This window comes from Lonchura striata, chromosome 12, assembly GCF_050655825.1.
Source record: "Lonchura striata isolate lonStrDom1 chromosome 12, ASM5065582v1, whole genome shotgun sequence".
NCBI classification, from domain to species: domain Eukaryota; kingdom Metazoa; phylum Chordata; class Aves; order Passeriformes; family Estrildidae; genus Lonchura; species Lonchura striata.
The window spans coordinates 17924529-17947214 of record NC_140714.1 but is presented as its reverse complement, the minus strand read 5'-3'; the positions used below and the strand labels follow the sequence as shown (position 1 = coordinate 17947214).

General features: G+C 46.7%; 2 protein-coding genes across 2 annotated transcripts; both read left to right on the top strand.

Moving 5' to 3' along the window:
• On the top strand, positions 1-8149 carry LOC144247025 (E3 ubiquitin-protein ligase PHF7-like). The gene is made up of 9 exons (XM_085590189.1): positions 1-41; positions 5841-5953; positions 6286-6377; positions 6463-6600; positions 6847-6971; positions 7048-7210; positions 7297-7403; positions 7618-7731; positions 8137-8149. Exons 1-9 carry the CDS (start codon positions 1-3, stop codon positions 8147-8149), a joined length of 906 nt encoding a protein of 301 aa, XP_085446315.1.
• Positions 8075-9197, top strand: LOC146766283 (uncharacterized). The gene is made up of 2 exons (XM_085590177.1): positions 8075-8745; positions 8884-9197. The coding sequence occupies exons 1-2, from the start codon at positions 8376-8378 to the stop codon at positions 9195-9197; spliced, it is 684 nt and encodes a 227-aa protein (XP_085446303.1). The 5' UTR covers positions 8075-8375.
• The last annotated feature ends 13489 nt before the right edge of the window (positions 9198-22686 follow it).

Here is a 22686-nt window from a genome sequence, read left to right as displayed (position 1 = left end):
ATGACAGAGCCCAATATCCAGTACCAGCAGCTGAGTTCCAGGTAAGACACACGTAGTGTCTCTTTCAAGAGAGGTTCTTAAATTCAGAACCCTTTGTGCTGCTCAGTAACTTGAGCTGCTGTGTCTGACAAATGCCTGAATTTAGCTTTATGGTATTTCATACCCTACAGTCTTCTTTGCGTCTGTATTTCAAACACTGCCTTACCCAAAGCCAGAAGCAGAAGCAAGGGACTTCTTATACAATAGGGAATGCTGGACAGGACAAACGCAGATCAAGCCAATATAGCTAATGCTACATTCTCTGTTTATTCTTTATAAGATGGCAGTTTATATACGCTTCAATATCGTTTACAAATTGTGAGCACACTATCATTGGTCAGCAAACATTGTTTGTCTTTGTCTTAAGGTGGCTAGAGTTCCACACTGCAGCCCTTCACCAATTCACACCCAGAAAACTCGTTAATACTGTGGTTACCTTAACATAATTTCGAACTGCGCAGTGACTAATTTCTTACTGTGTCAAAGGCTTCAAAGGCCTTACCAAGGCCCATTATTTGAGGCCTAGACTGGGGGTAGCTCAACCTTCACTCGAAATATAAAGCGTGTCCTCTCTCTCTCAGAAATCCTGCAACAGGAAGCCCTGTTGCTCAGCCGCCAGGCTAGGAGGCAGGTGAGGACATTGACCTGTGGGCACACCACAGACCATGGCCCCCTAGGGGAATGAGGAGTCTCCTTTCCAAAGAATAAGCTCACTGAGAGATTGATTAGTTGTGGCGTTTCCAATGTGTAACTGAAGAAAGGTAGAACCATCACTTTGTTTAGTGGTCAGCATTCCATTTGTCCTTTGGTAACCTTTTTCTCTTTAAGAATGGGGAGTATCAGTTGAAAGTCAGTCCTTTGCTCCTTTGATTTTGTAAAAATGGGTTGTGCAAATGTTGTATTTACCATTCATTCCTAGGAATAGAATATTTGTATCAAGAGAATAAAACACACATCATTTTTGGAAGGCTACAATACTTGTGTTGTCATGTCTTGAATCACCAATAATTCTAGATAAAAATAATTAATATTTCATTGTGCTCAGTGGTAAGACAGCTAGCGTTGTCTAATAATGTAAAGTGCTCGCAACTAGAAGTTCTCTACACATCTTTAAAAATCCACCCCCGAAAGAACAAAACAAACCCCAAGAAACTCTAACCCCCGAAGCCATAAGGGGCCTAATTTTGGTTTATTTCTGAGTGCACCCTAAGGACACTCCCCACTGCAAGCTGCTGAACACAGAGTTCTTTAGCAAGCCAGAGCACTCATACCCATGCTTAGATGTTCCAAGGTTTATGTGTGTGGGAGCTGTGCCCTTGGGTCAGATGCCAACAAACTGCACAGTACCTGAAAACCTAATTCAAGTGTCTGCAACCTTCTCCCTGCTGGAATCTCCCCAGGAAGGCATTTTTAATTTTTGCCACTCCTGATGCAGTACCTGTTCTACAGTAATTTTGACAAATATGTTCACTTCTACCTGACATCCAGGCTGCAAGATCCTCTTTTAGTTCCTCTGTGTCTAGTAGACTGTTCGCTTGGGTTTGCATGTGGCACTTTAAGTAATGGCAGAGAAAACATCACAGCTTTTTAAATTCCTTCTCTTAGTTTGGCTCTCATCCGTGCTGTTAATGCAGGTAAATGAAGTGCAGTCACGGTGGGGGGAAAGGGCATAGGAAGCAGGGAAGCCATTGATTTCAACATCTTCTTTACAAGCTTCTCACATGAAGTTGTTTCCTCTAGGAAATTCTAGTCAAAGATGTACATGTGCAGTCTCATGTTTTTCCTAGAAAAAGCTTCAATTGGAAGGAAAAAAACCCCACATCTACAGCCTTTCCAAGAGAGATGATCTAAGCGAAAGCAAAGCTGAATTTGACATGCTGTAGTTTCTCGAAGGCAGCTGTGAGGTTTGATTTTTTTTTTTTTTTAGGTTAAAAGCATATTTTCTGCCTTAGAGCCACATAGATTTTTATTTTATCTCCTTCTGCTAACACTCCTCTTATCATCCATGTGATTTGCAATACTTACTTTGCATAGGCAGAGTGACTGATAAATGATGATCCATTTATGTCTCAGTGGAGGTTATTGTGGATGCTTGGATGCTGCCATGTTCTTTTAATTAACTGGGAACATACCAGGTTCTGAGTATGCATGGTATGTGTTTTGTACTAACAAGAAGATGAGAGAGAGAAAAGCATAAAAACAAGTGGTGCGGTCACTGTTTTAAATTCTAAAAGAATAGTAAGTCTTGGGGTTAACTTGGCAGTTAACTTCTAATTTTCCTGATTTCAGGCTACAGCTGTTGGAGTTAGTGGGGGGAAATGTGTTGTCATATGGAATAGCTTCATTTATTTTGACAAAAAACAGTCTTTCAGTCTTCATGGTGTGAAGGTAATGGTGGGTAGTGAAAAGAACTGCCTGTTGGATTACTCAATCTGTTGGCACCTACCAAAGGTGTCAGCATTTTACACAAAGAAAAAAGATAGACAATAACTGAAACAAAAGGCTTCTAGGATTCTCTATGGTAACAAGTGCATGTCTGTTTATAAAACCTTATTTGAGTTCTGGGGTATAAAGTACTTTTTACTTAACATTTCTTTTATATTGCAGTAGTGCTTTAAACTTAATTTTAAAAACAATAGTTTTTATATAGTAAAGGAAATACAGTAAAAACAGCTTGTATTGAAGCAATATCTAAAGCTCCTAAATTTGTTCGAAATGTAATTTAACAATAAATTTCCAACCTCCCAGTCAGGAAAAGACAAACTGTATGACCACAGAGAGTGGAAAGAGCAGCTCCTCTTCCTGACAAATTCAGGGTGGGATTGCCCCTTCTGTATTTGCACTCCCAGGCTCCCTTCAAAGGTGGGATCTGCTTAAGTCCAGTCCCATAGAGTAGAGAAAATGATTCATTCTTGAAAACTCCACTATTGCTTTGATAGTCTGTTTTAAAGGTCTGTTTTACTTTTTTCCTTCTGGTAGATAATGAATTTAAACTGTAGCAGAGAGCTCTGAAGGAATTGCTTCCTGTATCTGATTTCTGAAACTGTACAAGTCTCTGTATTTGCTCAGGTCCTGCTGATCTTCTCCACTGTGATGAATCTACACAGGACTCTTTCAAGCTTGCCATGCTGGTGTGGCAGCCTTTGCACCTTGGCAGAACCTGCCAACTGATGCTGGCAGGTAGCACTTGATCTACCTTGCACTTCAATTGACAAATACTTCAGTTTTCTTTGGTTTGGTGTTTGGTTTTGGTTGTTTATTTTTTTAATTTTAGATTTTGCAGCTTTATCATTTTACAGAACAATGACATTTAATTTTCTAGATACAAAACCAATTGTGATAAATTCACACTGAAAAATCTTTTGTCTTGGGAGAGCAGCAAAGATAAAGTGGCAAAGTATACTGAGTATACTGGCTTTAAAAAGCTTTTCTTCCTATTCTTGGAAAGCAATTGGACTTCTTTCCATCTCCCCTGAACTTCCTGTTCTTCATCAGTAACCTCCCAACAGATAATGGTTGTCCTTATATCCTTTCAAAATCTCCCCATCTCTATCATGGGCAGGAGGCTGGAATTCTTTTGTTCTGACCTCAGATAAAAAGTCTTGGGACATGACAGTGAGAAATACATAAGGCAATTGTTAGAGGGATGATTTGGGGTCTAATAACTACACTGGGCACTGTTATTTTAAGCTTCTGAGTTGTAATAAACCAAACAACATTCAAAGGAAGAACTGTCAAATGTGGAGACAAAACTGTCCTGAGGATGAGTGTGAGGGTGGTTAATGTCTGTCTCCTCCGGGCACTTCAGCTGACCATTGAAATGTGCTTTGTGTTTATACAGCGGTGTCACCATTGCTAATTTTCTTCCTTCACTGAGGATTCGGGCATGGCAATGCCCCTGTAACAAAGCAGTGCCTTCACTTTCTTCCTGGTTTTCTCCAGAGAGGTCTTGAGGAAAATGTCAGTTCACCTGAAGCAGGTTTTGAATTTCTCCAATGCAAGAGAATCCATGTGGATGCAACACTTTAGTCAGAGAAAGAGAAGCCAGATAAACTTCCCCAGGTGTTGTTCTGGGGAGTTTTGAGATGCCTGATAGAAAGAATAAAAGCAACCTTGCAGCTGGTGTTTTCAACGGCTGTTTTCTCATCAGATGTTTAGCAAAGGGTGTCTTGTGAATTAGCCAATGGTGTGAAGGGTTGCTGTGTGGTGGTGTGACAGTTTTACAAGGATTTATAAGGTTTTGGTAATTAAGTTAGAAATTAGTTGTTAGACAGGTCTTGTTGGTATGTTCCATGTGTCCCCTATTCCTCCCTAGGAAGGTTTTTCCCCACCTCCTTGCCACAAAGTTTTCCTGCCACAGGGTTGTCAATCTCCCTCTGTACCTAAAAATACCCCTGTCAGTCCAAGTTGTACAGCCCCCTCTCCCTGTCAATCCCTGAAACCGTCCCCATTTTCTTCTAGAATGTTCGATGTCAGTCATCCCTGTTCTTGTTAGTATTGGTCCCTGGAAACCTTTCCCCTCCCTAGGTTCTCCTCATTGGCCCCTGCACTGATGTAATCCCTTCCTATTGGTTGCACTGTGTTCACTCCCCTCACGCCCACACCCTTTATAATCCCCTGTCAGACCCAAGGTAGAGAGGCATCTGTCACTGTCCCGGTTTGGGAGAATAAAAGCTCTGCAGACCTCATACAGGTGTCCGCTCCCTATTCCTTTGCTTTGGATCTTCGTAGCTTTGCTGTGCCTTCGTCACCCACGCTGAGGCAATCACTGCCACCCGGTGCTCTAAGTGACGAGCTGGGGGCAGCCACACTTGTAGTTCCCTCCAGTCACTTGAAGGGGACAAGCTAGCCGCCACAAAAGATCCCCGTGACTGGGCAAGCGAAGTACTACAGTTTTGAGATGCCTGAGAGAAAGAATAAAAACAACCTTGCAGCTGGTGTTTTGAACGGCTGTTTTCTCATCAGATGTTTAGCAAAGAGTGTCTTGTGAATTAGCCAATGGTGTCAGGGGTTGCTGATTAAATGACTAATCAGGTCCACCTGTAATAGAACGGTGTATAAAAGAATGGGTTTATAATAAACTCGGATTAACCTTCTGAAGAGACCTAGAGTCCATGTGTGGCCTCAGTTCCACTCCTGACTCAATGCACAATCTCTGGGCGACTGCCCCCTGCCAGGGGCAGGAGCAGAGATTTCCCTTGGCCGGGGCTGGAGCCCTGGAGTGGCAGTGCCTGAACAGCACCTTACTGCCAAAAGTACCAGCCTCGATGGCTGCCCCAGGGCGTGGCATTCGGCCCTGCACTTGCTGCAGGAGTCCCTGCCTGGGTTCCCTCCTGGCCAAACCTTCACACCCATCTCAGAACCTGGGCAGTTACCAAGGGGGCCGCCTCAAGTGGTTGCCAGGGACCTGAGGCCATGGCTGCCACAATTTTGGCTGCACGATGCTGATGTCAGAGTGGCCATTGTGACCCGTGCAAGCAAGGTCACAAAAGGGAAGGCTGGGCTCAGGCCGCGTGTCAGTGCGACCTGACAACGGGAGGAGAAGGCAGGGCAGGGACGCTGCTGCTCAGGGACCAGCGGAGCCCCACAGCTCGGGGCTCTGGGCCTGTGCTGCAGGCTCCCCTGCCTCTCCCTGCCCAGAATCAGCGGAGGAACAGCCAGAGCAGACTGCGGTGTTCCTCGAGGCGACGACGGGAGGAGAAGGCGGACAGGAGCAGGGCTCACGCAGGGCTCAGCAGGGACTAGTGCCCTCGTGGCTCTGGGCCTGTTCTGCAAACTCCCCACACTCTTCTGTCTCCCAGACAGAGAGAGAACCAGCACCTGGAGGAGACTTTGGCATTTCTGGAAAGGGAATCACCGCTGACGGCTGCCATGTGCGACAGCAAGCGGGAGGGCCCTGGTGCCAGGGAGCCAGGTGAGGGCAAAGCCGCCCTCCCAGAGCCGGGGCCAGGGGCTCCTGTGGCAGGCGTTGTGTGGGGCCCAGAGCAGAGGCAGGGGGCTGCAGGAGCTGCTCAGCCATGCCGCGGCTGGGAGCCTCCTTCCTCCCCAAGTGGGGCCCAGCTGGGCCAGGGGGCAGCTCTTGGGACACCCGTGCCCACAATGGCCCCTGCTCTCCAAGGCCTCCAGCCCTGCCCATCAGCCAGGCAGGCAGGCAGGGACAGAGCAGCCCTTGGGGCCGATGCTGCTGCAGCCAAAGAGCCCCGCAGAGGTGCTCATGCCCGCTGCCATTGGCTCTGTGCCCTGCAGTGTGCATGCTGTGTCGCCGAGCAGAGGCTGATCCGGACATCTGCGGTGACAAACTGGAGAAGGGCGGACTCTGTGCCCACGTGTTCTGCCTGGTGAGTGGCTCCGGGAGCTCCATCCACCATTGCAATGGGCAGTTCCTGCCCCTCTCTTCTCATCTGTTCCTCCCCTCTGCTGCAGTTTTTTGCCACTCTACTTTTTCGTCAAGAGAACAAACATGTTGGACTCATGGGATTTCTTCCTAGAGATATCCAAATTGCAGTGCGGCGGGCAGCACAAAAGGTGAGAGTCCGACGCAAGCAGGGAGATTTGTGCCTGGTGAGGTTTGCCAGAGCTTAGCCCAGACACTTGGAAGGAAAGGCCTGCCCTTCCGGCCGGTTGTGGGACAAAGTCTGGCTCCCAGCAGCTGCACAGAGGCTCTGGCACAGGAGCCCCCCTCCTCCACCAGATGGCTCTGTGGGCTGAGACCCAGCAGCGGCCACATCCTGCGCCCTGCCCGGAGCGCTGGGGCTGCCTGGGGAGGCCCCGAGGCTGCTGCTGATGGGGCTGCTTGGCTCTTTCCAGCGCTGCTGCGTCTGTGGCCAGAGCGGGGCAACCATCATGTGCTGCATGGAGGGCTGTGACAGATGGTTCCACCTGCCCTGTGCCAAGGAGGGCGGCTGCGTCACACAGTATATTCCAGATTACAGGTACCTCCTCCCCACTCCTGGTCACCCCTGGCGGAAGATCCAACATTTCTCACTTTGCCCATCCATTTTCCTCCAGCTCCTTCTGCCCTGAGCACTGTCCCAAGCAGAACGTGGAGGCGACTCCAGAGCCGGGCACCAATTGTCTCATCTGCATGGAGCTAGTGGAGGATAGAAAGACTTTCAGAACCCTGGTGTGCCCAGCGTGCAAAAGGGCCTGGTTCCACAGGGACTGCATCCAGGTAGGAGCCCTCCCCTCAGCCCCAGGGCACAGCAGGTGCTCAGCAGCACCAGGGCCTTGCTCACCCTGCTTCTGTTTGCCCTGCAGGGACAAGCCTTGCGTGCTGGTGCTTTATATTTTCGGTGCCCCCTGTGCAGAGACCAGGAGGCATTCCCTGTTGAAATGATCATCCTGGGGATCCGAATCCCCTTCAGGTTGGTGTCCTTCTGCCTGCCTCACAGGACAGGAGCTGCAAGGACTGTGGACTGCCAGGACCTGCCCCAGCAGTCCTGTCCCTGCCCTGTCCTGTGAGTCTGGGCTTCAACTTCACGCACGCCTTGGAAAAGTACGGGACGAAGAGCAGGGACAACCTGTACCTCTGTGAGGGGAGGGCAGCAGAAACTCATCAGCTTTTCCTTTCTCCATCAGACTGCCAACATGGGAGGATAACGATGCCTACGCGGATCTAAGAGAGAGGCACAGCAGGTGCAATGCCAGGGATTGCCTTTACCCGGGAGGCAGGGAGGAGGCAGAGGAAGAGGGGTAAGTTGGGGAGCTGCACCTGAGGCTCTGCAGGGTACCCGTGTCACTTCAAGGGCTCAAAGAGAAAAGAACTAGAAGAGCTTGGCCAGACAATTAATTTGTCCTCAGTGCCATAAACCCATTTGCTTCCCCAGGCCCTGGGAACTGCTCCTGTGCTCCTCCTGCGCTGCTGAGGGCACCCACAGGCGCTGCTCCGGCCTGAGAAACAGCGTACAGAGCTGGGAGTGTGACAGCTGTGCTGGTCTTGAAACGAGTATGAGGCAAAGCACCCGGTGTCCCTGGGCTGGGGGCAGTGCCTAGGCTGGACCTGGCAGAGCCCGTCTGCTCCTGAAGGGCTGGGGTTCTGCTCTGGCCAGGCTTGCCTTGGGCCTGGGTGGTCTTTGACATTCCTGCTTGTCCTTACAGCCTCCAAGGATGAGCCAGAGCTCAGTGGCCCCAGCCCGACCAGTCAGTCAGGACTGGAGCCTGCTCACGACTCCACAGAATCTGAGGCCATCAGCCCCAGCTCCCATGGCCCGGTGCCATCGGGGCTGGATCCCCAGGCTTCATCTGACGAGACCAGCAGCCGCAGCAGCCACCAACGCACAGCACGGCAGCAGTCTCTGCCATCTCCCTCGCTGGACACCAGCAGCCCCAGCAGACCAATGTCAATGTACAGCAGCACCCCTGAGCTTGAAGACAGGGGCCATTCCAGACATGCTGGGCCCAGCCGCGGGCGCACCCGCTCCCGCCAGCAAAATCGGGCCCCAGATGGACCAGTCCGATCGAGGAGTCGCTGTGATGGCAGCAGAAGGACAACACCAAGGACTGAGAGTCCCAGGCAAAGAGAGACACCTTCACAGGCATCCCTCAGATGCACCCGCTCCCACCAGCAAGATTGGGCCCTAAGTCCACCTGTCCGGTCCAGGAGTCGCCGTGACAGCAGCCAGAGGACAAGAGCAAGGACTGAGACGCCCAGGCAAAGGGAGACATCGCCAGGGACGTCCCGCAGACACAGCCGCTCCCACCAGCAAGGTCAGGCCCTAAGTCCATCTGTCTGGTCCAGGAGTCGCCGTGACAGCAGCCACAGGACAGCATCAAGGACTGAGACGCCCAGGCAAAGGGAGACATCGCCAGGGACGTCCCGCAGACACAGCCGCTCCCACCAGCAAGGTCAGGCCCTAAGTCCATCTGTCCGGTCCAGGAGTCGCCGTGACAGCAGCCACAGGACAGCACCAAGGACTGAGTGGCCAAGGCAAAGGGATACTCCATCAGGGACATCCCCCAGACGCAGCCGCTCCCGCCTGCAGCGCCGGGCCTCGGATCAACCTCTCCGGTCCAGGAGTCGCCAGGACAGGAGCAGGAGGAGAGCAGCAAGCGCTGAGAGGCCCAGGCGCACGGGAACACCGTCAGAGAGTTCCCATAGGAGCAACCGCTCCCACCAGAGGCGTCGGGCCTCAACTGGGACCTCCAACAGCAGCACGTAGCCTCGTCTTTTCTTTCTAGTCCATCTGTTTGCTGCCAAAAGTGAAGGTGAGAACAGTCAATACAGAGACCTTGAGACTTGCAGGTCTGTGAGAAAACCATATTAGCTCTTGACATTTCTACTGGCAGGAAAGTAGTCTTGTGCTAAATCCCTTGATTTCTGCCTTATCATGTATTAAGTGAAAAGTCACTTAAATGATGTAGCTAATGAAAAAGGACTTTTGTTCCGGCCTTTTGACTCCAAGCTGAGATGTTTCCCCACTGCTCACTCTTGTAAAGTGAACCTCTCCTTTATGGGCCTTGCATAGAGTTAGCGAGATATTCAGAGCAAGGTGGCTCCTTGGGAAGCTGTCTTTGGAAAAGATGTGCGCTGTTTTGCTATCCTTGAACAATCTCATTTCAATTTAAAAGACTTGTTTGGAGCTTCAAAGAACAAAACAGAAAAGATTGTGGAAATACCCTGGGACAAAGAGGATGTACAGGACCCTGCCCTCAGATGACCATTTGGGACCTTTGTCCGAGAACAACACATCTCAGGAGTCAAGTGCGTTCAAGTTTTCCTTCTTTGGAGACACAGAGGAGCTGGGCATCAAAGAAGGTAACAGCAGGACCCTTCTCACAGTGCCATTTCTAATGAAGAGCTTCTGGCAGGCACTGTAGAGCATTGTGGTGTAAAGAAGGTCAGGACGCAGGAGATTTTCCACAGCAGAAGACAGTAAGTAGGCAGAAGCATTTTGATCTTCATTTCTGCTTGCCAAGGCTGTGGTACATGAATGAGAGGTAACTCATGCTTGCATCTCAGGAATTCTGAAAGGCATGCTTTGAGAAGGCATTGGGGATTTTGCTGAGTGGTGAAAAACCTTGTTGTCATGCCCTGAATCTCGCAAACAGGGAGAAAGATGGCACACCGGTCATATCAAGTTTCAGAGAACCCAACAAGATTTTAAAGGAAATGTGTGTTAATGGAGAGGGAGGAGCAAGATCCTGGAGTTGACCGCAAGATCCACGAACATTCTCTTTGCTACTGAATTCTCTTCTTGGACCTATAGAAGAAGGAAAATGAACTACACATGATGGTTGGTATGTTCCAACCGTAGATAAAATGAGGCCTTATAAAAGAGGATGAAACAACATTAAATCAAGTCACAGTCCTGTAGGAGAGAAAATAAACCGTGTGAAGTTATCCAAAATATTTAAAAAAAAACAAAGCAACAACACAAAGCAACAAGCCCCACACAATTGTGCTGAATTCAGAAGGTATCCGGTGTCTTCTGATTGCAACGATAAAATGTTTAAGAATACAGCAGAGATCCCGAGAACAGAGTGGAAAATCCTGGAGCAGAGATGTAGCTCAGAAAATCTGGCAGAAGCAGATTCTGTCCTTCCTACATCTGTCTTCTCCACTGTAAGTATTTGTCTTGAAAGGAGGAATTCTTCCTGACAAGTGGAGGAATAATCTGGATGTGGCTTTGTTTCTTTTTCGGTGCTGTTATAGCAGAGTCTTGCAGACTCAGAACAATAAAGCCGGTAAAAGTCGCATGGCAAGAGGATTCACGTTTCCAAGACGGCAGCTCTGAGGGTGATGATGAGCCTGAGACGTGAGACACTGAAACGGACCAAGAAATGCAAGTTCCGTATCTATTTGCTGTCTACTTGCTGTAGTAGTTGGATGCTGTGGGAATATTAATAGCAGCACTCAGGGAATGGGAAACTGAGATTGCACACCTCTGAGCAATGAAAGTCATCTTGGAAAACCATTTGTGCTGCCCAGAGTCAAAACTCCCAGCAGCCCATGTGATGTGAAGTTGAATATGAAAAGAGAGACATTGAGCACAAGAAATTAACGGGCTCATTTTGGTTTGACCAACTCCAAACTGAGTTTGGTCAGAAACCAAAGACACAGTCAGTTTGCTGTTAAGAAGTTTATTTTTTTTTCTAGAAGGCTCTATTTGGTTACTAGGGAATAAAGCTTTTCACTATACACCATTTCTCTGAAGCACTGCAGTTTTAACTTGTGTTCATGGAATTTGATAGTACAATTTAGAATGCTAAAATCCCTTTGTACTTGTCTAGGTTTGTTTCTTTACCACGCACAGAAAGTGCTAGAGTTGTCTTCTTCTTTGAAGATGATGAATGCCTAAGAGGTACGACAGAATTTCTTCACCCCCTCTTGTATTTTTTTAAACTCTTCATGGAATTCTGTGAGGAGGAAAAAATGCTGCCTGCCTAGGAATGTTTCCTAGTCAAATTTTGGCATCCTTACTTGTGCTCAAAATTATGGCAGAATCCCGTGAGAAAGTCCTGGTAAAATAAAGGCCAAGCAGATTTCTGGCTTTCTTCTCTTTCAGGTAATTGCCTAATAGGAATCTGGACTTTCAGAGCTTACCAAAACATTAGCCCCTTGACAGTTTACCTAGACATTTTGGATCCTTTCAGGTATTTTTATCACCTTTAACTTTTTCCTGTCTTTCTGGAGTTACCATTAGGAATTCTGTGTTCTTGTCACCCACATAGGTCCCTGTGGTGCTTTGTCCTAATGAATCTGGGGGTTTCTCTTCTGAATCCTGGGGATTTTCTATTTAGAAACAAAGAAAACAACAACCAAAGGAAACATATGGAGTCCCGTCCCCAAAAATTGCAGAGGCCAGCAAAACAATTGCTTGTTATATGTTTTGTAGAATAGTCTTAAGACAGGCTTAAATGGTGTGCATTTCTCAAGACTGATTCAATAACGCAGCAGAAATGTATTGCTGTGTTCATACAGTTCGTGCCCAGCACTCTTCCAGCCTGTCTGATTTGCAGGGGGTGTTAAAGTGGAGAGCTCAGTCCTAAGCAGGCCCCAGTTCTGGGGGAAGATGTGTGATGCTGGTGCTGAGCTTCTAATGAAACAGCGGCTATTTCACTGCAATTTAGACTGCAGCATGCTGAGGAAAACTGCTGCTGCCTTTCATTGTCCCGCAGACACCAGGCTGCAGGAGGGAACATTTCTGTTGGGAGACAACGTCTGTTGGGGGGCATGAGAACAGGAAGGATGTGAAGAATTGACTCCTGACTTTATTGCTGAGTTGCCCATGATTGTTAGAAGCAGCAGCACAATCGAAAATGTTTAAGCCTATTAATTTGTTCTTTTTTTTGCACAGAGGTCCCAAAGTTATTTTGTAGATCAGTAGAGTTCAGTGAAGAAAAAGGGTTGGGAAGACCAATGTAGATTATTGCTTGAGGTGAGTATGTAACATCTGTTCCCTGGGAACTGTAGGTGAAAGCTGAGCAAGGGGAGGGAATGTAGGTATGAATGGGCGTGCAGAATTAATTCAGGACCTGGAGAAGAGCCTGCAACTTTGCAACTCCCCAGGAACAAAAGTGATTTACTGTACCGGTGTGTATAACATCATGTTGTGTTGTCCAGGCAGGTAAACCACTACATCTTTGCAGGTTACAGGAGCAGCTAATTAACTGTACGTAAAGGATGTATTTAAGAGAAGGAGTGAATTTAGAGACTTCGCCTAATAGTGGATTCAGAAAATTCTCTGAAGAATTCGGTAGATTTTCATTATTTCCCGGAATGCTGAAGGAAGCATAGGGATAGCAAATAGAAATGCAAGGAATCCAATAAACTCTTTACTGAATAGAAACGTGCCACGTTTGTTCCTTGAAGAAGTGGTCAAACAATGTTACTACCAAAATCCTTTCAAAGATCTAAGAAGAAAAAAAAATTGGCAAATCCTGTTCGGCAGTGTTTCAAAGCTGGGGCTGATGGTCTTGGGTGCTGGGGAGCCACGGGAAGGCTCCAGTCCTGACTGTCCAGCCAGGCCGGGGCCATTGAGCTCCGGCTCATCCCTGGCGGCTCTAAAGGCAAGCAGGAATGTCAAAGGTGCCCCAGAGCCGGGCCAGGGCACACCTGGGCACTGGCCCCGGCTCTCCAGGAGCAGACGGGCTCTGCCAAGCCCAACCTGGGCACTGCCCCCAGCCCAGGGACACGCGGGTGCTTTGCCCAGAGCCGTGCCCATAGCAGCAGAGCTGTCACACCCCAGCTGGCTGTGGTGGGTGTGAGGCTCCAGCAGTGCCCGTGGGTGGGCTGGGCAGCGCATCAGCAGCAGCACAGGAGCTGGTGGCAGCGCTTGGGGAAGCACAGGGGTCAGCCTCTGCACGGCGACAGAGCATGCACACTGCAGGGCACAGAGCCAGTGGCAGCGGGCATGAGCACCTCTGCGGGGCTCTTTGGCTGCAGCAGCATCGGCCCCAAGGGCTGCTCTGTCCCTGCCTGCCTGCCTGGCTGATGGGCAGGGCTGGAGGCCTTGGAGAGCAGGGGCCATTGTGGGCACGGGTGTCCCAAGAGCTGTCCCCTGGCCCAGCTGGGCCCCACTTGGGGAGGAAGGAGGCTCCCAGCCGCGGCATGGCTGAGCAGCTCCTGCCTCCCCCTGCCTCTGCTCTGGGCCCCACACAACGCCTGCCACAGGAGCCCCTGGGCCCGGCTCTGGGAGGGCGGCTTTGCCCTCACCTGGCTCCCTGGCACCAGGGCCCTCCTGCTTGCTGTCGCACATGGCAGCCGTCAGCGGTGAGTCCCTGTCCAGAAAGGTCACAGTCTCCTCCAGGTGCTGGTTCTCTCTCTGTCTGGGAGACAGAAGAGTGTGGGGAGTTTGCAGAACAGGCCCAGAGCCACAAGGGCACTACTCCCTGCTGAGCCCTGCTGAGCCCTGCTCCTGTCCGCCTTCTCCTCCGGTCAGTAGCAGAGGTCTTCATCATACATTCATTGGATGTGATCCGAACCAAAGAGTAAGTTCAATTTCCGGAAGAGTAATATCAGGTACTTCACTTCTCTAAGTTTAATTTATAGCAGAAATTAAATATATATCGTTATTTCATGGTTACTTTTACACTATACATAGAGCTTCCACTTTAATATTTGTGGAAAGCCAATAAGCCAATATTATAATATGTTTGTCTAACAGATGGCTAAAGGATCAGCATGAATTTGCAGAATTACTTCTTTTATTAAGTGCTTACTACAGAACAGTGATAGAATGGAAGATTTCTTTTACTGACTCATGGCTAAGTACTCAGCTTCCTTTATGTGGAGAATTTGAGGGATAGCTGTACCAAATCCAATCCCATTATTAAATTCATGGCACTAGACAAAGGAATACCTGACTGCTTTTTAAGAGTTGAACATACTTGCAAAATAATGATGGCCAACCCTTTCTAATGTCAAAACACTGAGTAGGTTTTTTCACTGTCATGTTTCCTCTGATATAGTTGAGATTAATGTGAAGATTAAGATTCAGTATGTTTTCTTTAGTCTTCCCTTTTATGCCCTTTATCTTTTGGCACACCATTTTCCTTTCAACTCTATGGCTTCCCTCTGGTGTTTTAAATCAGGTGTAATATTTTGCTATTTCGTGGTGCCACTGCTTCGATCTACTGAAGAGGGCCGAGCAATGCCGGTCTGTCGGCAGGTCCCAGGCGTCGCTCCTGCCGGCGGCCCCGGGGCAGGAGCGGCCCCGGCAGTGCCATGGCAGGGCTTCCCTCAGGTGTCGGCACTGCCAGCCCGGCTCTGCCGGGGCGCTCCGGCAGTGCCATGGCAGGGCTTCCCTCAGGTGTCGGCACTGCCAGCCCGGCTCTGCCGGGGCGCTCCGGCAGTGCCATGGCAGGGCTTCCCTCAGGTGTCGGCACTGCCAGCCCGGCTCTGCCGGGGCGCTCCGGCAGTGCCACGGCGCACGGCAGCTCTGGCCCTGCAGCCTCGGCCAGCAGCAAGATCTGTGGGCCGGGACCCCGCAGGTCCCATTCCTGATGAAGAAAGGATGTCCTGTAACGCTTGAGCTTTGCACACTTTCAAACCTGATCAACAAGAAGAGACATTTAACGTGTGCCGCACATGGCAGCCTGCAAGCTCGGAGTGATGGTCAGGTGTTAGAAAAGCAAAGTACTTGTTGCTAGAATGGTCTTTGAAGACTCAGGGCTGGGCACGTTTCACTGATCTCAGACCCAGAAGGAAGCTGACAAAGCTTGGGAAGAAGGACGCCCACTGTTTGTCGACGCAAAGGATGCACAATTCAGGGGCCATAAGGACGTCTGTTAGAACTGCCAAGATAAGGAAAACACTCCTAAAGTCAACTCAGCAAACATGCTGAAATCAGCTCCAGCTGGGTAAAAAAATGTGCTGTTTGCAGGCAACAGGACTTTCGCATCCAAATTACCCTGGGCCTGGCCGTGGGATGGTTCTGGTCGCCAGAACACACAAAAAGATGTCTCAGTGCAAGTGCTGGGCATTGTGCTTCAAGAACCCAGATGAAAAATCTGGTGAGGCTGTGCTGGATTCTCGTGTGGTATCTACCCCTTCTCTCTTCTTCTTCTCAACACATATTGTAAGCCTGACTAAAACACCCTAGTTCGAGCCATGCTCACTGCCTTATTCTCAAAACTTGCAGCTGACTTAGAGGTTTAGTACCTTACAGAGCGGGTTTGAGGCCCTTCAGCTGGAGGGACAGACAAGTGATGAAGTGGGCAAGAGTTCTTCTGGAACAGAGGGGGCACCTAGGGTAAGACAGCCAACACCATGTGTCGTGGCCACCTCTGTTCCGAAGGAAGGCAGGGTCCTTGCAGACCCTCCCAAAAGCATCTCAAGGGAAGCTTTCCGTCTCGCCTGCCCTGTTTCCTTGACTTTATCTGAATCTTTCTCTCAAAGAAAGACAGTGTGAAATGCAAAGTTGTGTTTTGTGTCAGGTAAATAAATGTAACCTGTGTAATTGTAATTGTGAAATGTGTGGAACACAGCCATGGGACAGTTATAAAGATGAGTTCTAGTAAACGACTGAGAAAAGCATGGAAAAAGACTTGTGAACCAATCTTTTGCTTGCAAATAACAATGATAAGTCTGTGGGATTCCTTAAAATCAGAAGGTTTTGGGCACATTGCAAAAGGCAGGCCTCAGAGACACCAGGATGGTGATTAGAGCTACGCAGTAGCTATAAGATTTGTCAGCAGAAAAATTATACAAGAAGTAGAAAGAAAGAACAAATAGAACAATAGTCTGTGTATTAACACTTGGATAGAATAACTTCCTAAGTTGCAGAAAAGTATATCTGTTGAGATGTTAGGAAGGTCTAAGCTTAATAACGGAGCTCTGTGCATTGTATCTTGAGGCTTACAAGCAAGTATTGTATTCAAAATAAGCAAGCATTGTTTTAACTAAAGGTACGTGTGCTTGTAGTGATTGGATAGAACTACTGTCAATATGCTTTTGCTTTGTGTGACTGGTCAAAATGTTTATAAAGTAAGTTGTAACATTAAGTTCTTGGTCTGTTGCCTGGATGTGAGCTGCTGGCATCTTCCCATTGTCATAACCATGTAATGAGACTGATGCTAAAAAATAAACATATACCACAGCAGCCCAGTCCCGTTCATGATTTGGATGTATCCCCCAGCCGGCGATAAAGAACCTTTTGAAAACTGGCTAGGGCATCACAGCATTTTAGGAACATCCTTGGGAGCCATCATGAGCCATCTCCTTGCTGAAGATAGGTGCTGTTTTTAACCAGCATTTGATTACAACAGGTCTGTTGACATCCATTTTGTGTAATCTAAAAATAGCTTGTTCAGCTAGGGAGTGAGGACATGCTGCTTACAGGTCCAGGAAGCCTGAGGTTATGGCTTTGCTATGTTTAGAAAGCATCTCTCTGCTTAGTTTTAATCCAGCTGGACTGAGTACAACTATACCCCAGTAGAAACAGAGTTTAGAGTGGGTTCACAAACTGAGCAAGTGTCCCAGCTTCCCAAGAGGTTTCTAAATCATGAAGCAGTCAAATCTGGCTCTAGCCTGGATGCTATATTCAGTTCACTTTGCCTTTGCCTTTGTGATGTGACCGAGGAGTGAGAATACTCTTCAAACCAGAGCTACAGAATTCCCTTTTATTTCTAACCTGTTTTTACATGCTCTTATTTATTATATACTTCTCAAGTATTGTTGCAATTCCCCAAAAAAGCACATCCTGTAATTTCCATGTGTAAGTGACTCCTGTGATGAAGGACTTGTGACTTCTTGGACAGTTACTGTTTGTAATTGCAGAAGAAATCTCCTATTCACCCCAATTAAATAGAGTTTTACTGCTATTTAAGCCCGACTTTCTGCTGAACACTTCCATATTAATGCTGGTTTTGAAGATGATACCTAAAGCTGTTAGGGTTGTTTTATTGATGGACCTGAATTAACGCAACATCCTTATTAACTCAGTCTTTTTAATTATACGTTGGGAATTTTCTCCGTAGCTTGGCCTGCTATTTGGGATCATTCACTGTACTTCCCCTTTTTATGACCAAAGTGTATTCCTGAATCCCACGGGTCCTTCAGGATTTGCTCCAGCATATCAGTTGTCAGGACATTAAAGTTGATAATTTTATTAAGTGTCTGGGGTTTGTTCCAAATTCATCACTGCTTTGCATTAGAGTAGGAGCTGAAGAGGTAGGATGTTAGCTTTTCCATTTCATAACTTAAAGCAGCAGGTATTTTTGCAGCACTTTTCCCCTAGGCTCGGGCACACCTTTCCAATACAAAGAGTTACCCCTGGGACAGGTGAGACTTTTAGACACTCAGGTACACTTTTGTCTGTGTTGATTTTAATACATGGGCACCACACAAAGGGAAAATTTTCCTTATTTAAAAAGCAAAAATAATTCATTGTAATGGTATTTTAGTTGTAAACCCAAGGCTTGTTTTCTTTGAGGAGGGGGTTTAATTTCCTTTCTGCCTTCAGTTTAGTACCTTTTGAAATTGCCTCACCTTTGTTTCCCTGCTTTCCTTCTTACAGTGATGACGCACCTGAAAGGGATTTTTATTGGACAATACCCCAGCAGGGTTTGAACCATGATCTGTTGCTTTAGAAGCCAGAAGTTATAGAGGCCAAGTTTGCTAGGCTTAGCATGAAACATTTGTGGACTACAATTTTCCTCCCGCACACAGCTCAATTTGAGAGATTTTTAGGATCTCCGGCAAACTTGTTACTGTTGTGAGCTTGAGGGGGGATGGCCATCAGGGATAGTAACTGGGGACAGCTTGCCATGCTGTGCTTCAGCCTGTTGTAAGAGGGAGCAGGGCTTACTCCGTGGGGCGGGAGCAGGCAGAGTTTGTGCAGCAACAGCTCTCCCGGCCAATTGCAGAGATGCTCGGTGCAGTGGAAGCATTTGTGGCGCTTCCCCTGCTTTTATTTTTAATATGCTCTTCCCTCCGTCCCGCATCAGGTGATGTCCTGAAGCTTTCGCTCTGGTTTGTGCAGTAGAACTTGGTTAAACCAAACTCGTTCTGTTCAGTCATTTAGTTGTGACCTGTATGTGCCAGGAGCAGGTTCTGTATTTTGTTTCCTTTGCCTTTCTGAAATACCGTGCCGCAGTGTCAGCTGTGCAGCGCAGCTGAGCAAAACGTCTGAATTTCCATGCACACTATTTTCAAGAGGACTTAGGAGACACTGAAGAAATCTCATTGGCATTTACTGCAGTTTGCCAACATCCATTTTGATTAATGAGGCTGGAGTAGAGGGGGAGCGGAGAGCTGGAGAGCTGCATCAAATGGCACCGAGCTGCGGCTGCACAATCAGAAGCGGCTAATGCTGGTGTCAGTGAGGATGCTGGGCTTGGAGTGAGGATCCTGCAAGGCAGCCTGGCACCCTAAAGAATTGGGAAGAGGTTGAGGAGTGAATGCAAATCACAAAAACTGAGGACCAGAACACTGGTCCCACCTTCCAGGTATCTAAAAGAGCTGGAGGCACTGGATAATGCCATGATGGAACAAAGGGATCTCTAAATTTCCTCTCTATTACTGTATGTTTTGGAACAGACGAAAAGGCAAAAAAAAAATTGTTTAAATTCAATTCTCATTTTCTAAGGAAACTGTTAATTGTTCACCCCTCCTTCCATCTCCGGCCGAACTCTCAAGTTCATTTGACAGTGTGCAGGCAGTGTCTGCTGTGATGACAGAGCCCAATATCCAGTACCAGCAGCTGAGTTCCAGGTAAGACACACGTAGTGTGTCTTTCAAGAGAGGTTCTTAAATTCAGAACCCTTTGTGCTGCTCAGTACCTTGAGCTGCTGTGTCTGACAAATGCCTGAATTTAGCTTTATGGTATTTCCTACCCAACAGTCTTCTTTGCGTCTGTATTTCAAACACTGCCTTACCCAAAGCCAGAAGCAGAAGCAAGGGACTTCTTATACAATAGGGAATGCTGGACAGGACAAACGCAGATCAAGCCAATATAGCTAATGCTACATTCTCTGTTTATTCTTTATAAGATGGCAGTTTATATACGCTTCAATATCGTTTACAAATTGTGAGCACACTATCATTGGTCAGCAAACATTGTTTGTCTTTGTCTTAAGGTGGCTAGAGTTCCACACTGCAGCCCTTCACCAATTCACACCCAGAAAACTCGTTAATACTGTGGTTACCTTAACATAATTTCGAACTGCGCATTGACTAATTTCTTACTGTGTCAAAGGCTTCAAAGGCCTTACCAAGGCCCATTATTTGAGGCCTAGACTGGGGGTAGCTCAACCTTCACTCGAAATATAAATCGTGTCCTCTCTCTCTCAGAAATCCTGCAACAGGAAGCCCTGTTGCTCAGCCGCCAGGCTAGGAGGCAGGTGAGGACATTGACCTGTGGGCACACCACAGACCATGGCCCCCTAGGGGAATGAGGAGTCTCCTTTCCAAAGAATAAGCTCACTGAGAGATTGATTAGTTGTGGCGTTTCCAATGTGTAACTGAAGAAAGGTAGAACCATCACTTTGTTTAGTGGTCAGCATTCCATTTGTCCTTTGGTAACCTTTTTCTCTTTAAGAATGGGGAGTATCAGTTGAAAGTCAGTCCTTTGCTCCTTTGATTTTGTAAAAATGGGTTGTGCAAATCTTGTATTTACCATTCATTCCTAGGAATAGAATATTTGTATCAAGAGAATAAAACACACATCATTTTTGGAAGGCTACAATACCTGTGTTGTCATGTCTTGAATCACCAATAATTCTAGATAAAAATAATTAATATTTCATTGTGCTCAGTGGTAAGACAGCTAGCGTGGTCTAATAATGTAAAGTGCTCGCAACTAGAAGTTCTCTACACATCTTTAAAAATCCACCCCCAAAAGAACAAAACAAACCCCAAGAAACTCTAACCCCCAAAGCCATAAGGGGCCTAATTTTGGTTTATTTCTGAGTGCACCCTAAGGACACTCCCCACGCCAAGCTGCTGAACACGGAGTTCTTTAGCAAGCCAGAGCACTCATACCCATGCTTAGATGTTCCAAGGTTTATGTGTGTGGGAGCTGTGCCCTTGGGTCAGATGCCAACAAACTGCACAGTACCTGAAAACCTAATTCAAGTGTCTGCAACCTTCTCCCTGCTGGAATCTCCCCAGGAAGGCATTTTTAATTTTTGCCACTCCTGATGCAGTACCTGTTCTACAGTAATTTTGACAAATAATGTTCACTTCTACCTGACATCCAGGCTGCAAGATCCTCTTTTAGTTCCTCTGTGTCTAGTAGAGACTGTTCGCTTGGGTTTGCATGTGGCACTTTAAGTAATGGCAGAGAAAACATCACAGCTTTTTAAATTCCTTCTCTTAGTTTGGCTCTCATCCGTGCTGTTAATGCAGGTAAATGAAGTGCAGTCACGGTGGGGGGAAAGGGCATAGGAAGCAGGGAAGCCATTGATTTCAACATCTTCTTTACAAGCTTCTCACATGAAGTTGTTTCCTCTAGGAAATTCTAGTCAAAGATGTACATGTGCAGTCTCATGTTTTTCCTAGAAAAAGCTTCAACTGGAAGGAAAAAAACCCCACATCTACAGCCTTTCCAAGAGAGATGATCTAAGCGAAAGCAAAGCTGAATTTGACATGCTGTAGTTTCTCGAAGGCAGCTGTGAGGTTTGATTTTTTTTTTTTTTTTAGGTTAAAAGCATATTTTCTGCCTTAGAGCCACATAGATTTTTATTTTATCTCCTTCTGCTTACACTCCTCTTATCATCCATGTGATTTGCAATACTTACTTTGCATAGGCAGAGTGACTGATAAATGATGATCCATTTATGTCTCAGTGGAGGTTATTGTGGATGCTTGGATGCTGCCATGTTCTTTTAATTAACTGGGAACATACCAGGTTCTGAGTATGCATGGTATGTGTTTTGTACTAACAAGAAGATGAGGGAGAGAAAAGCATAAAAACAAGTGGTGCGGTCACTGTTTTAAATTCTAAAAGAATAGTAAGTCTTGGGGTTAACTTGGCAGTTAACTTCTAATTTTCCTGATTTCAGGCTACAGCTGTTGGAGTTAGTGGGGGGAAATGTGTTGTCATATGGAATAGCTTCATTTATTTTGACAAAAAACAGTCTTTCAGTCTTCATGGTGTGAAGGTAATGGTGGGTAGTGAAAAGAACTGCCTGTTGGATTACTCAATCTGTTGGCACCTACCAAAGGTGTCAGCATTTTACACAAAGAAAAAAGATAGACAATAACTGAAACAAAAGGCTTCTAGGATTCTCTATGGTAACAAGTGCATGTCTGTTTATAAAACCTTATTTGAGTTCTGGGGTATAAAGTACTTTTTACTTAACATTTCTTTTATATTGCAGTAGTGCTTTAAACTTAATTTTAAAAACAATAGTTTTTATATAGTAAAGGAAATACAGTAAAAACAGCTTGTATTGAAGCAATATCTAAAGCTCCTAAATTTGTTCGAAATGTAATTTAACAATAAATTTCCAACCTCCCAGTCAGGAAAAGACAAACTGTATGACCACAGAGAGTGGAAAGAGCAGCTCCTCTTCCTGACAAATTCAGGGTGGGATTGCCCCTTCTGTATTTGCACTCCCAGGCTCCCTTCAAAGGTGGGATCTGCTTAAGTCCAGTCCCATAGAGTAGAGAAAATGATTCATTCTTGAAAACTCCACTATTGCTTTGATAGTCTGTTTTAAAGGTCTGTTTTACTTTTTTCCTTCTGGTAGATAATGAATTTAAACTGTAGCAGAGAGCTCTGAAGGAATTGCTTCCTGTATCTGATTTCTGAAACTGTACAAGTCTCTGTATTTGCTCAGGTCCTGCTGATCTTCTCCACTGTGATGAATCTACACAGGACTCTTTCAAGCTTGCCATGCTGGTGTGGCAGCCTTTGCACCTTGGCAGAACCTGCCAACTGATGCTGGCAGGTAGCACTTGATCTACCTTGCACTTCAATTGACAAATACTTCAGTTTTCTTTGGTTTGGTGTTTGGTTTTGGTTGTTTATTTTTTTAATTTTAGATTTTGCAGCTTTATCATTTTACAGAACAATGACATTTAATTTTCTAGATACAAAACCAATTGTGATAAATTCACACTGAAAAATCTTTTGTCTTGGGAGAGCAGCAAAGATAAAGTGGCAAAGTATACTGAGTATACTGGCTTTAAAAAGCTTTTCTTCCTATTCTTGGAAAGCAATTGGACTTCTTTCCATCTCCCCTGAACTTCCTGTTCTTCAT

Excerpts from the sequence above, each read along its gene's own strand:
- LOC144247025 (XM_085590189.1), top strand. The coding sequence starts at position 1 with ATGACAGAGCCCAATATCCAGTACCAGCAGCTGAGTTCCAG. Across the intron at positions 42-5,840 it reads TACCAGCAGCTGAGTTCCAG|ACAGAGAGAGAACCAGCACC; the intron begins GTAAGACACACG and ends TCTGTCTCCCAG. Across the intron at positions 6,972-7,047 it reads CAGTATATTCCAGATTACAG|CTCCTTCTGCCCTGAGCACT; the intron begins GTACCTCCTCCC and ends ATTTTCCTCCAG.
- LOC146766283 (XM_085590177.1), top strand. The coding sequence starts at position 8,376 with ATGTCAATGTACAGCAGCACCCCTGAGCTTGAAGACAGGGGCCATTCC. Across the intron at positions 8,746-8,883 it reads CAGCCGCTCCCACCAGCAAG|GTCAGGCCCTAAGTCCATCT; the intron begins GTCAGGCCCTAA and ends CCCACCAGCAAG.